At 39.8% G+C, this 15,726-nt stretch overlaps 1 protein-coding gene across 1 annotated transcript in view; it reads right to left on the bottom strand.

Moving 5' to 3' along the window:
- Positions 1-15,726, bottom strand: part of GRM3 (glutamate metabotropic receptor 3) — a 117,703-nt gene that overhangs the window by 39,572 nt on the left and 62,405 nt on the right. The window contains exon 2 of the mRNA XM_007432817.3: positions 1,844-2,450. Coding sequence (XP_007432879.1) covers positions 1,844-2,305 — 462 coding nt within the window. The 5' untranslated portion in view covers positions 2,306-2,450. The remainder of the gene's footprint in view (positions 1-1,843; positions 2,451-15,726) is intronic.

The following is a 15,726-nucleotide window of genomic DNA, read 5'->3' as shown; positions in this document are numbered from 1 at the left end:
ATAACAACAATCTACATTATCTACATATCTAAAGAACACCAACATTTCCAAAGGCCCTGGAAATAATACTGTGTGTGTTATTGTTAGCATGAACTGCCCCCAAAGAAGTATTCTTTGGTTATTCCAGGTTTAACCCTTGCATATACATAAACAGCAGCAGATCAGAGATGGAAAGTAGGACACCAAGTGATCCCTTCTCTATTTTATTTCATGAAGGAAACAGTTTGGTAGATGGGGATGATGTATCCAACAAGAAGATCATTGTCTAGCAAGTGTGCATGAAGATTGCTGATCAGTATGTCTGAGTCCTGTTCCTTCGACTTCTGGCTGTCACCTCCTTTGTAGGTGCAACTAATGGGACATTTAAGACATGCAGTGTGCATACTGTAGCTACCAGATTTGGGTTGCAAAAATTCAGATGACCACTAGACAGCAGCAAAGATCTGCTATTTGCTCCAGTTGTCTCCTACCAGCTAGAGTTGATCTGGATTTTTGCAGCTCAGATCTAGTACAACCCATTTCTTGAGCTTTTTGCTACTTGTTTCAAATGCTTCAACACACTTGCAAAAGTACTAATTTCGTTTCAGGAAAAAAAAATCCTTTTGAATAAGTCTTTGATCCTGCAATCAGCTAGGTTGGAAGCAGTGTTCTTCTCTTGATCTCAGGAGGGAAGCCTGTTTTGAGCTAAAGTCTTTTAAAGGCAGAGTATTGATACAAAAACTCATCACTGGGTTATGTGTCTAATTTTTAATCATGAAGGGGAGTCTGAAAATTTAAGACTAGCAGGTAAGAACTGGAAAGACAAATTATTCAGGATTTTCTGATTGCTCAAACTAGACCTACAATATTTGGATGCAAAAACTCTCTTTGTTGCCATTTAGTGATTACCAGCTTTTTTTCAGCCCAGGTATGGTAGACTTACTGAAACTACACTTTCATGCAGTGTCTCAGATTCTAGTAGTAATCATTTAAGCCAGTGTCATTATTCCAGAGCCATACAAGCAGAAAGCTGATACTATTCTATGTTCCATTTTGTTTTCCATGATAGACCCAGATTTAATCTGAGAATTTGTAAACCTCAGACGTAGTTCCTACCAGAGTCATATGCCACTGGGGCCCCACCTTTGCTGAGTTACATGCTCCTTAACCATGCTGACTGGGGATGATGGAAATCAGGGGTGTCCGGGGGCAAAAAAGCCAAGATGACAGGCACAACCACACGACCTTTTTTATGTGCATCAAGAGACATGTAAAAAGGGGTGGGAATGTTCCCGCTTTGAGGCTAATTCTGTTAACATCCAACAGATTCTATTGGGACACCAAAGAGATCCTTCAGATGAACCACATCCAGCTGAAACAAACAAGAGACAGTGTGCCTATTCAGATCAGTCAGCTGAGTTTGCCCAATAATTTCAGAAAACAAAAGCCAACTAGAAAAGGCCAAGCATGTGATTTCTTTCCATCCAACCATCTCCTCCATCTAGATTATGATTTTTGTGGAAATGAGCAAAACAATTGGTCTTACCTGCCTTGTCCTGCATTTGGATACTTACGGTGCATTATGAAATCTGATCATGAACACGCTGTTAAGGGTAACAGAGGAACTGGGGAGGACGGGGATTTTTAGTGCAATCCAAACAGAGGAGACCAGACTGTGAAGACTGTGTGCATCTTTTAGCAAGACTGCCATACCCTCCAATTCCTTTGGATTAAAAACTATGACTGGACAACACAACCCCACTGTTCCTGATCTCCTATGACAGGTTCAGGTGTTCTTTGATTCCCTGCAGCTGGTGAATGAACATGGACATGCTACATTATTTTTATGAATGGGGCAGCTCACCTGTATAGAAACACTGCTGTAAGAACCTCCAATGACACCTGCAATGAGTAATGGGGTGTTTTCTTGAACCGCATATGACCCATCAGGACACATATACTCTGCTTCATCCACTTTAGTCAAAGAAGCCCTGACAAACTCCAGGGACTGTTCTAAAGCATACGTGTCTCGTGAGCAAGTATCCAAAATGTGAACTCCAAGCTTAATCCCTGGGAGCAAGTGGCTGTCTCTGTTGATCTCATCAATTGCAAACAGCATTGCCTCCAAACGCTGGATGCCTCGATCTTCATTGATTCTCCCACATTCTTCTGCACCAGTGCCCTTTTCTTTAATTGGGAAGAGACCTCCAAGAACCAAGTCTCCTTCAATTTTAATTTCTTTCCGTATAAAGTTGTGGTCACCTAGAGAAAGGAGGACACTTTTGGAAAACAAAGCCAGCGCAAGCATATGAAGCTTTGCAAACATCTTCACTGGTCCTCTTCTGGCAGCTCTAAGAAATCTTTGTAGAAATGCTAGAGATCTTCATTGTCTCCAGCACATGATTGCTCAGTATGAAGTGCCATCCCATCGATAAGGAAGGAGCAAGCCAACCGGATCTTCTGTCAGGTGCCTACAGAGATGGAAAAGGATCAGATAGAGGGTGAAATGCAATACAGATCATAGCCTTTTTAAAATTATTCACTGCAAACATCCTGAGTCTAATTGTTCACAGGAATCTTTGATCCAGTTCTGTAATGGTGATATGAGACTGACAGGATGAATATTCTTATCAGTCTGAAGTGCCCCTCCTCCTGAAAATGTGATGCAATGGTTTGCATAGATGGCCAAACTCAACTGATTTGCCACCCTTAAAAAAGATGCATAGGGTGTGCAGTGACAGGCCAGATTATTGTGCATACAACCATACATGTACTTTTGAACTGTATGAAAGGACCTTCATTTTATACTATGACACAATCCAGCAGGAACATGGAACTGCCAAGGAAAAGCTGTATCTCCCATCTTGAGGGAGACTTTTGTAGTATGTAACTCCAGAGGATGCTCCCTAACAGATAGTTGGAGCCAGCAGTTATGACACAGCTGGTCATACATTTGTGTTTGGTGTGTGGATCCCTTCCATTTCCTTAGATGTTTGGGCTGAGAATTCAAGAATTGCACTCCCAAGATATTTTAAGGCAATAGGTTGGAGAGTGGGACTTAATCAGAGGATACAAACTGATATTTTCCTGATCATATAGTTGGACAAATGCCTTTCTTATTTGTCTTTCTGGCTGGGCACATCACCACAGATGGAGAGATGATCACTCTTGCCCATTTTTGTGATCCATGATAAATTAGTAGCTCTCAACATATTTTGAAATATTTGAAACTGGCAAAAGCTTTAAATTCCCAATCTGTTCCATTTCATGTTAGGTTGTTCAGACCTAAGCCATTGGTCACTAAAACTGTTGCAAGAGAATGGAGCCCTTGGACAATAAATATAAAGGAGACTTGAAGTAGTAGATGGTACCACTTCTTACAGGGTGACCTCCTTGAAAAAGGCTTCCTTGCACCATGCATAAAAGGGTGAAGAAATAAGTTGTGGAAATATGGCAACCCTCAAAAGTTATTCAAAGCACTCTAGATGGTTGCACTATCTCCATTTTGCGAACTGCTGAATTATTTCATCACAAACAGGAGGACCTTTTTCTATGAAGAGAGGATAGGACAGGAAAAAGACTCTCCCATCTTATCCAATCTTGCACTTTTTGAATCAATAGCTAAGGGGACTCTTGTAAAATACAAAATATGACTCTAGGTGGCTCACAACAATCCACACACACACACACACAAGTTAAAAACAAAAGCAGCCTTCCCCCCAGGCGCCAGACCAAACATCCTCCTAGCTCATCCCCCATATTAGCCCAATGCTTGGGGGAAGAGCCAGATCTTCACAGCCCTCTGAAAGGCTAAAAGGGTAGGGATCCCTCAGGTCTCAGATGAGTGGCTGTTCCAAGGGGCTGGGCCAGCCATTGAGAAGGCATGTCTCCGAGGTCCCATCAGGTGGCAACATTCAAGGCAGGGACCTGGAGTGCACCCACCCTATCTAACTTAGTAGGATGGGCAGACATCCTCAGGGAGAGGTGGTCCTATAAGTAACCTGGCCCTGTGCTGTCCAGGGCTTTGAAAGGTGATAACCAGCACCTTGAATTGCACTGGAAAGCAACAGTGAGTGCAGCTCACTCAACAGTGGTGTTACTTGGATGAACCATGGAGCACCCAAAACTGCACATGTCACTGCATTTTGAACCAGTTGCAGCTTCTAGATGGTCTTCAAGGGCAGTACCATGTAAACTGCATTGCAGTAATCCAAACGGCAGTTGATGAAGGCATGAGTGACAGTGAGCAAGTCCTCCCAGTCCAGGAATGGGTGCAGTTGGATTTGTGCAAAGGGCTCCTTGGCCATGGCTGCCACCTGCTCTTTCAGCCGGAGCCATGAGTCCAAGAGGACCCCCAAATTGAGTACCAGAACTGTCTGGGGGAGTGTTATGCTGCCCAGAGTCAGAGGTGTCAAATGTCAGATTTTTTGTGAGGGCCAAAAACCCACAACCACTCCATCTTGGTAGGATTGGGTTGCAATTGCTTTCTCCCCACCCTAACAGCTTCCAGGCACTGAACACCTGAACAGCATCACTTGCCTGGCATGGGGTAGAGATGTATAATTGGGTATCATCAGCATGCTGTTGACACCAGACCCCCAGCAGCTTCATAGAGATCTTGAATAAGAGGGGAGAGAGACCTGAGCCCTGAGTCACCCCATATCACAGAGGCCTAGGGCTGGACCTCACCTCTCCCACCAATACTGACTGGAACCAGCCATGGAGAAGGGAGGAGAACCATTGCAAAACAGTGCCCCCCACTCCCAATCCCTGGAGCCATGATCGATGGTACCGAAAACTGCTGAAAGATCCATAAGGGCCAGGTTGGACACACCACCTGCAATCTGAGCCCTCCAAAGGTCATCCACAAGTGTGACCAATGCTGTCTCAGTACTATAGCCCAGCTTGAATCCTGACTGAAAAGGGTCCAGATGATTTTCTTCCCCTTGGCATGGTGTGTGACTGTACTTCTAGTTTTTTTGGTTTTGAGACATTCCCACTCTTCCTGTGCTACCGTTGACCTGAGTGAGGATTTTGTCCATGGGATCCCACCTAGTTCTTCCCTAAGCTTGTTGTAACTGGCTCTTCTGGAGGCTCCATAGGCTCCAGCTTCTCTTTCTATAGTATCTTGAAACCCAAGATAATGTGGTCACTTCCTTCCAAGATTCACAGTTGCATTTACTTCTTCAGCCAGTCTTCCCTATTGTTTAGGATCATATCAAGGAGATCAATCCCCTTGTTTCCTCTTCAAACTTCTGGAAAATTGAATAGGAATTTTGGGGGACTTAGTAATCTTATTTGGGTTGAAGTCTCCCGTTATTACTACATGGGGATTTAAAATATTTCTAATAATTACATATGTTCACTGTCACACTAACATTCCTCCACTGAAATGAGTGGAATGTGGATGTGAGCATGTTTACACTAAATAAAGTCCATGTAGTCTGATGAGACAAAATAAATGTAACAAAAAGGCAGACCCCTTTTGATCCAGGAAACAGGGAATAGGGAACCTAAATTGGTACCAGAATTAATTATGTGTTGGCATATTTTCTTTTATAATATTTAAAGCTTTAAATCTGGACAAATGTGGGCATTATATTCATAAACTGTTATAACTGAAAAAAGTTCCTTTCCAAATTAGATATGGTGACTTTTTAGCAGATTAATCTTTGTATTACTTCTGGATAGCCTGGTCAGCCTTGGAAATGGATGTTGTAGTTGATTAGAACTCCTTTTGGTTCATTTTCAGTATGACTTGCTCTCCCAGGATCTCATTATCAGTGATCTGACAGACTTTGATGTATCAAGGTCTCATGGAAAATTACATGAGTTCAGCAGAAACCAAGAACTTCAGTTCCCTGGATCTAGATTGCTTGTTTACTCTTCTAAATAAGCTGGGTAAAATCTTTACCAGGCAGGATTCTGGAAGAAGAAAGTTAAATGGAAGTTTGGGACTTTTCATAAAACACAGCATTCAGTCTGAAAGAAAAGGAAAAAGGCCTTCTTTTGGCCACAATAAGGCAGCAAATTTGCCCCCCCTGTATGGGTAGCAAAGAATTACTTAGTTTTATTTATTGTAATTTTCCCATCCAGAATGGTGAGAAGTCCTTATATGATTCTCTCTCATGTGTCTATGGGTGGTGGAACAGTCAATCAAGGGATGGAAACCCTGGGCACCTCCTCCCAGATTTCAGTAGGAAGAGGGAACTGGAGGAGGAAGATTTGGGAGATGTAGGCGGAAGGACAGGGGTGAGGAAGGCTCAGAATCCAAGCCTGACAGGAAGACAAGTTAGGAATATTTTTAGAGCTGGGGAATGCTAGTGTTGATGGGATATAAACACTTTGTAGAAGTAAGTGAACCTGTTTAAAACCCATTTTTCAGTTATTTCATACCAGTCAATGTGTTCCTTTGTTCCTATGCTGAGGAAACATCTTCCTCACCTTTCAACCAGTTACATTACCATAGAGCAGTGTTTCTCAACCTTGGCAACTTGAAGATGTGTGGACTTCAACTCCCAGAATTCCCCAGCCAGCATGCTGGCTGGGGAATTCTGGGAGTTGAAATCCACACATCTTCAAGCTGCCAAGGTTGAGAAATACTGCCATAGAGACTTAAAAGACTTAAAGAAGAAAAGACCCTCCACAACAAGGAAGTATAAGGGCTTGAGTCACTTGGCTGACTAAATCTGGTTTTCAGAGGTGGCACCTTGTTGGAAGACTTCTCTCTTGGCCCCTGCACTGTGGTCCCCTTCACACCAAAGAAAGTGTTTTGGAAAGTTTTTCCAAGCATTTGAAATATTCAAAAAATCAATTTTAGGACTGAGCGAACTTCACATTGCTTTCTTGCTAGTTTTATTTCTGTAGTTTTGTGCCTCATTTACCACAAGAATGAATTATGAATAAAACTGTTATTAATATTATTATTACTGTTGATTTCATCATGCTAGCTTTTTATATTGTTTTATCTTTTTTATAATGATTTAACTGAATTGTACATTACCCTAAACAACAGCAGTTACTGAGCAGCTTAGAGATACAAGCTTGTATGAACAGAGGGTACAATTTTCTATTCAGGTTTAGACATGTTTTCAGCCAGCTTCCCAAACAATGTAGCATTCTTCCTAGAATGCTGGCTTACTACTTAGTAGAATATTTTTTGACTGGGGGAGTCAATTTTTTATATGGGAGAATATTTTCAAACAGCACTCCTGTAATCAGATGTGGTATATTCCAGAATACTATCTTGCTAAGTTTGTGTGATATAGATAGCTCAAGTAAAAGTCCAAACTATCAGATCCAATTTCATCTAGGGACTCCTGTAAATAAAATGTTACAGCTAGTCCTTATTTAGCAACCACAATTGGGACTAGCCACTCGGTTGGGAAGCAGTCACTAAGTGAAACTGCGACAGTGCTTATGATCTTACTTCAGCTTTCCTTTGGTTTAGAGACCTGCGAAAGTTGTAAATGCAAGGATTGGTTGCAAAGTTACTTTTTCATCACCATCATAACTGTGAATGGTAGCTAAATGAAGCAGTCGCTAAATGAGGACTACCTGTAATGTATCAATAAGGGTCAGATAATGCTAGCTACCAGTAGGTATTTTCTAGTCTTGGGCTTGCAGTCTTGCAGGACCATGTGTTCATCAAGTGGTAATATTCCTAGATGGTACCTTTTCAAGATACAGGTGAAAGATAGCATACTGGATTCTCTATGAAAAACAGATTGCAACATGAAGGAAACCAAAATTTTATAAAGAGGGCCAGGAACATGCTTTTTACTTACATAGGATTAAACCCCCTCTTGGAGTTTGAGGACTTGTCTGGAGAACTTCTCAGCTATGAGGCTATACTTTTTTGAGGCCAGGTTTATAGGAGTGTGCAAGAAAACAAATTCTCCATTTATTTCCTTTTTTAAACAAACAAACAAACAAACTTCCTTTCCTGTTACTTTAAATTTCCTCTATTTTTTTAGTGTTTTCCCTCAATGATTTTGCTAGGAGATCCTACCAATCTTCTGCAGCCCATGTTTTTCACTGAAATGGTGATGCATTTCCTAGTATTCCAACAGACATACATTAGTAAATTTTAAAAAGGTTGAAGATAACACAATAAAATATGCTGCCTACTTTCCATTTTTTTCTATGAGAGACCCAGGCTTTCTCTTTCTACATAACACCATACTCTGCCTCCAACTTCAAATACTGTAGGTTATCAGGATCACTCAAAGAGAATAACACTTTTTTTAATACAAGCGTGGATAAAAGTAAATGGAATTGCTGTTTTACCCATTTGTTTTCCCCACACTTGATTGCTCAACACCTGAAGCTGGTTCAGATGCAAAAGTGTATTAACTGGGTCTTGTTACTTGATATATCTGTATTGACTGGACTGAAACTCATTGCATGTGGTTGGGATAATGGAAGATTTGAGGGAAGAAAAACTACCTGAATTGGTATAGATAATGTCCAAGGAATCATACACACACTCAAGACATCATGTGATATCTACAGTTATTAAGCAATAAACCTGCATAACTGAACAATGATGATGTATGAAAATATTTTGCTTTAATGTTTTAATATAGTTTCTGTGTTTTCATCTCTTACGTATCACACAAGTCAAGTCAAAGTTTATTTACCATCTGACCAAACACAAGAAAAAGACTAACATATATTAAATTTAGTAAAAGAATTTTAAAAAGTGCAAGAAAATACTGAAACAATTAACAGCTAACAGGCAGTAGCATGAGGGAAGAATGAGACAGCTTCTGAGAGCCATGGCTATTGATAGTAATTTTGTGAGCTTCTTAGAGGTGTCTGAAGAGTGGTCACCAGGAGAAGGGGAATGCCCCCCAGTCACAATGGCAATAAGAGTTGTTAACAATTGGAAGTATTAAGTTCGACTACAATGGGCATTTAATAGCCCATGTGAGACAGATTCTACCTCCAAGTACGGCTTTCATATGGGAGACTTATATATCTACCAGTTGTTGCTGTAATGAGTAATGCCCCAAATCAGACCAAGGTAAATAGTTTCCTATGAGGGACATATAGAATATTGAACAAATATCTGGGGACAGTCCAGGGACGGGAGGCAATTGCGCTATAAAACGGGTGGGAAACACTGACTCTATCTCAAATCCTCTGCTTCGGTTCAACCAAAGTTTAATGAAGGCCCAAAGCAGATAATGCTGGCAAGAAAAGTATGCCAAATCATTATTAATCTGTCTTCTTAAGGTGGAAGATGAGCTGTGTAGCAAGGTGAGATAGATCAAAGAAGCTCCCTAATGAATTTCCTTCAGCCAAACTTTGAGACAACAAAGTCTCAGTCAGGAACAAACAACCTAGTTCTAGTCTTATTAGAGTGACAGATAGATAGATGGTAGGTAGATAGATAGATAGATAGATAGATAGATAGATAGATAGATAGATAGGATAAGAGACTTGTAATAAGATTTAAAAAAAAATTTGATTGAATTATTTCTAAGGTGGAAGACTCCTGAAGGATATACTACTGAGCATCTTATAACATCATACCCAGAAATTCAGCTTCAAAAAGTTTATTTGCTGATGGGGCATCTTGATCTGATGTCTTTACCAGTGTTTCTGGGAAGGCTGAGTAATAATGTTATTTCATAAGAAAAAAAAAATTAAGGTTAGGAGAGATTGCAAGGCTATTACTATCACTGCCTGTATAACAAAATCACCCACATGTAAATGGACATAGCAGGAGGCTTGGGACAACTCTAAGATGTAGAAATATAAAATAGATAAATAAATTCAAAAATAGAGATTCCTCTAAATATAGCCCAATGAAAATCCATAGACTGCTGACTATTTCTTATTTTATTTATTTATTCATTCAGTTGTTAGATATAGATCCCACCTTTCCTCCAAGGGCTCAAGGTAGAAATTAAAACTTACAAAATAAAAGAAGATAAAAATAAACAGTAATAACTAAATAATCAATATGATTGGTTATAGCAGGTTTTACAAACAATGAAACAATGTTTGGCCACATTCAAAGAAATCATACTGGTCAGATAACAACTGTACATAAAATAAATCCAAATGACCCAGAAATTTAATTAATAAGGGTGATATAAAATGTAGCCATGCATTTTTATAAAATGAGCAAAGCAACAATAGATGGATTGAATTTTCAACCATTCCTTCACCACAAGGACAGAATCTTAAAAAAATAAGGGATTTTCCTGAACTTTCCTTGAAGGATGGCTGCTGGAAGTTTGTTTAAACATGCTAGGGTTAGTGCTCTCCTAAATTTAGGGATGGATATTTGGTTTAAATATTTTCCTGGTCTACACAAGAGAGAATGGCTACCCAGAAAAACATTTCTAGGAAGGGTTGAGAAATCTAATTGCCTTTCTACACCTATAACATGTTGTTTAAGGCTTGACAGTGCCTGCATGTAAGCCTATCAGCAGTAATGCCTCCCATGAAAAGCCATAACTCTGCAACTTCCATCAAATTAATTTTCTCCAGATCAATTCACAATTATCAGCCAGGTTCAAGGGACCTAGACCCACAGGAAAAAAACCCAATTGTTTCAACCAGAATGAAAATATACATACTGTAGTCACATGCTAGTCTCCACTCTAATCACACCAGCTTCACAATGAAGGACCACATTAGGCACACTTCATGTCACTTGGAAAATAACTTTCAAAATTTAAATTGTACTCTCTCTAAGGGGGCAAACAAGCTTTCTGGGCCTAAATGGGCACCCGAAACACCTGCAATAGTTCTTTCTCTATCTCCACCTTCCGGCACTTGCATGGTTTATTCCAGAGCTAAATAATGCCACTTTGAGATTGAGATAAATAGTGCGGGACTAAATGGTGGCTACCTTAAGTCTGGTGGATTTCAATTTGACCTTTGCTGGGTAGGACCAGAAGTATACACCTTATCTCGATTGCCTTCAAAGTACGTAAAAACTGTGGCTGCAAAAGGTCAAGATCCACACTTAAACTATTTTGTCGACAAAGTCTGTGATTTATACATGCAGTGTCCTTTGAACATGCTGGTCTGAATATTAAAAGAATGTAAAATGATTTCCAGATTCATAGGACATAGTCACAGAACAATAAATTCTATAAAAAGCAATAAAAATATAAATAAGTTATACAAAGGAGATGCAAGGAAACATCATAACTCTTATGCAAAGAATCAGAAAATCTGCTCCAGCAGTGGATGGTGCTGTATTCAGAATATGTGACTTTGTGGAAATAAGGCATATGAAAGATGACCTTGGGATTGTGATTCAAATCCAAATTCAGTCAGATTTCCCAGAGTGGCATCCTCAAATTGTGTTGGGACTATAATTCCCTGAATTTCCCACCAGCTACTGTAATTGCACACACCTCTCACTCATGATCTAATGTGAGATTAGATGATGGCACGTAGCATTCAGAATGATTTTCTCTCACTCTAGTGTACATCACAGAATTGCTGCGAGTGTAAGAACCATGGTGCTCAGTTCCCAATGAAAGCAACTCCCATTGAAACCAATGCAGGTTCAAAGAAAAGTTCATTTATTGGAAAAGTAGTGCACAGCTCTACAGCACAGCTGGAACTGAGTCCCGCGTGCGCCAAAACTTAATTTTTACTTCAGTCCCATTTTAACCCCCCTTTGTGCATGTCGACGATGCCCTCAGGTTCTCAGGTTGGTACAACCTTGGAAGTCCTGGGCACCAGATAACAACCCATCTGCGCCTAACGGTCCACATTCCATCCCACTGCCTTCTACTGTGATGGCAGAAACAAAGCAGGCGAACCAGCAGTGAGGGTAAATGGGAGGGGGCACTGTGTTCAGCCAATCATGGGCATCTGGTAGATGATTACATCACAGACAGCATGATCTCATTGCACAAATGACACCCACTATAAGATTTCCATTACTGACACAATAAGATCATGATATACATGATGTTACTTCCCCCTTTTGCCCTTTCTGTGGACACCCAGTCAGTCAGCCTAAGTCAAGGGAAGATGGACAAGGAAAATTAAATAACTGAGCTTTAAAAACAACTAGAAAACCCTGCAACCCGTTGGGTCATCCTTTGAAAGGTAGTGCATTCTGATGTGACCAGAATGAACATTACATTTTAGGCTGACCTTACTTTTTCACCTCACTGCTGGATGACCCCGTGATATCTAAGAAGAGTATATATCATAAATAGAAAATTGTAGTGGCAAATGAACTTTAATAATAAATCAGAATTTACTTACCTAAACAGATAAACAGAAAGACCACAGGTGGGCAAAAAAGCAGCAGGAGTGGGAGCAACTTCTGACTTCCTGCCAGCTTCCCCACTGACTTTGCTTGTGGGAAGCTGGTAGGGAGCATTGGAAATCACACTCATGTGACTGTGGGGACACTGCAATGGCCACAACTTTGCAAATAAAACTGGTCTGAACATTGTGGAAATTTCAATTCCACAAGAATAATGGGTCCTGGATTTCTTTAAGTTAGAGGATTTTAGGTAACTTGATTCAAAAATTGTGTGATATGATGCACCGTTTAGGCTAATTTGAGGGTACAAACAGACAAACAGGTAAACACAATGAGAGTTTTAGTGGTATATAGATTCAAATAAGAAGGGGAACCATAAAAAGGCTCACTTTTTTCACAGCATCTTCCTTATACTCATATTTGTTTTACTGTCTTCTGAGACCTTGTAATGATATATTCCTGATTTTGCTGATATAGCTTCTTTATGGGCCCCAGGTTTTATTTTAATTTTGCTTGCATTTTGCTAGAACTTGGTTATGGACTGTGCCTAAATAGATTTGAACTGATACAAAAATCTTTGATATGGAAGCAACTAACAAATTAGGAAATCTTTAAAGCAAGAGTAGACAAGTTCTTGTCCTTAAGTGACACCACCCATTAGGACCATCATGCAAGGTAGGATAAAAGGTAGGAGGAGAATGAAATTAAAATGAAGAAACCTGATCTTTTATAACCATGTTTTTTATAAAATGGGTAGATGAAACTGTCTACTCTAACCATTCAGGAGAATAAGATATAAATAGGTAACCAAAAGACTCAGGTGCAAGGTTATTGTCAAAAAGTCAAGATGGCAGCCACAATGGTGTGATCAAAGCTCTGCCCATTTTTTTTAATGTGCACTGCACATGAAATGCACATAAAAAAGCAGGTGGAGCTTCAATTGTGCCATTGTTGCCACCATACACTTCGAACATGCCTGCTCAGGTGACTGAATGAATTATGCCATTTTAAACTGGGTGTGGAAAGCACATTTTAATGTTCCCTATCTAGGCCAAAAAACCTGCACATAGAAACGCAATACCCCTGACAGTAGATTGGACAGATATCTCTGTTGTGTTAGGTTTATTTTTCTTGCAGGGGATTAAAAAACAATGCTGCTTCTGAATGTGGTTCACACCATTCTTTCACCTCAAATGTGTCCCATCTCAAATCTCTTGCATGCACTGTTGAGGCTGAAGGAAAAGAGAAAAACTTCAGAAGCAGTGCATCCCTGCATAAATCTGCTCAAACGTAAGCCGTGTTGAATCCAATGGAGTTTATGGGAAGGTAGTTACAATCTAAGAAAAGCAAAACTGTTGTGTCATCTGATTATAGAGCGTCTCCAGGGCATTAGAGAAGTGACTTCAATGACTTAGCTTAAAGTTAGCACACACACACACACACACACACATACACTGCAGGATAGTAATTATTCCATTGCACAAATGTTGCTTCTCGGTCTCCATTCTCACTGGTGCATGATATTGCAGTTAATAGAGCAAATGTTTAGAGTAGAAACCACGGCAAATTACATTGCACTATTAGTTTGATTATTCTAATAGCTCTGTTGAGCACAGCCTGATGAATGCTAGAACTGTGGCATGCATTAAAAAAAATTAATAAAGCATAATTGATTGCAGATTCCACTTGCTTGCTTGTATGTTTTAATTGTCACAGGAGTACATTGGCAACAAATGCTGCACTTGGTTATAAATCACTAGAAAGTCTTTTCCAAGCACTGTATTGATTTTCTTGTGTGTACACATTTACATGTACACTTCTCCTGGTCAAAAAGCCCACAATAAAACTGAGGTAGGTAAAATTCTGTGTTGTTTAGTTTGTTAAAGAGTAGTCAAGTGAAAGACTATTAAACATTTGGAAAGAAATCAAGCATAGGCAGCAGCTCCCTACTTTTATTAGGATACCTTATATTTAATTTCTTTGAACAATATTTGATGTTACATAACTTATATAATCTAAGTTAGAGGTTGACTCTAGCAAAAACTTTTGGTTCAAGATGCTATTACATGATATTCTCATGGTTATTTTGCAAAGTGTCATCAAGTCAGGCATGACTCCTGGAGACTGTATTGACCAATATTCTCCATCTCCACCTGTCTGGTTACAATTCACAGCTCTTCTGAGGACACTTGCATGATATCCCTGATCCCATCCATCTGTTGTCTTCTCCTTCTTCTCCTTGCCTCAGCCTCACCAAGACAGTTCTTCCTTCTACAGAATACAATGTCATAGAATAATAGAATTATAGATTTGGATGTGGTCATTTATATCCTCAGGTCCAATCTAACAAATCTAAATTCAAGGATCTTTTCAAGTCTGTGCTTGAATAGTTCTAATGAAGAGAAGCTGATCGCCTTCCTTGGAAACTGGTTATACTATTGAATTGCCCTTATTTTAAGTTTTTATTTCTGTCTTCCTGTAATTTAAGACTATTATTCCTTATTCTACAGTCTAGGATGTTGGAAACCAACTCTCTTGTTTGGGAGCAGCCTTCAGCTGCTATCTTCTCTTTCCTCAGTCATTTTTTTCTCAAGACAGAACACTCCCGGTTCCTTCAATCTTGCTTTAAAGAAGCAAGAAAATAGCTACATCTCGTGAAATGTCATGGATCTCAAATCTCTTGAGAAAGCTGGTGTAGGAATATCAGAAGCTTGTTAAGTTGCTAGCATTTGAATATGAGTTCTTATGAGTCTTCACCTATTGTGATAAAAAAAAAACTTATATTTTATTTTGGGATATATATCATTGCCTCTTGGGGTCCTGCATTGCTAATCTCTGACTTTGAAACTGAACTCAAGAGAAGGCATTGGTTATAAGCAAAGCCACAAAACAAACAATCAAGGCTTTAGCTGGATTGGTATCTGTGGATGAAAATACCTAAAAGGCCTGCCAGCTGGTATTAATTACTTTCTGCCACAGAGCAGCTGTGCCTCTATTTCAGCTGAAGATGCCGTGAATTTGCTTCCATTCAGAACAAACCACCTTCTGTCCCCCAGACTATCAGGGCCTGGGCAATGGATTGAGGCTATACACTGGTGGTTTGGCCAGAACTGGCCGTGGGCCCTGGTCAAAGTCTAGACTAGATTTGGTTTCAACCTCAGTTGGCATCTTCACCCACATACAGACTTATACACAGAAGAGCTATACGTGCTTTGCAAATAATTCAGAATAGCATCTCTGCTATTTATTGTTGCATTCCTCTTTTTGCAGAAAACTGAAAAAATGGTTGCTCTAAGAGTTACGTCAACCTTAATGAACTGACTTCTTAAAATAGCTGCACAGGAGCCTGGAAAAAGATGAATGAACAGCAGAGGGGTATTGTGGTCACTTTCACACTCCCACAAAGTTCGAATTTCTTTCAAATGTTTTTTGAAGTGTACACAGCTTTTCCCCGATTCTCTTTCTCCAACTTCCTTTTACAATGCTTCCTT

Source organism: Python bivittatus, unplaced genomic scaffold (genome assembly GCF_059951505.1).
Source record: "Python bivittatus isolate LINGU-HERP-01145 unplaced genomic scaffold, Pbiv_v1 ctg000120_np1212, whole genome shotgun sequence".
Classification (NCBI taxonomy): Eukaryota; Metazoa; Chordata; class Lepidosauria; order Squamata; family Pythonidae; genus Python; species Python bivittatus.
Note: the sequence above shows the minus strand (reverse complement) of the source record. Positions and strands in the feature narration are given on the sequence as shown.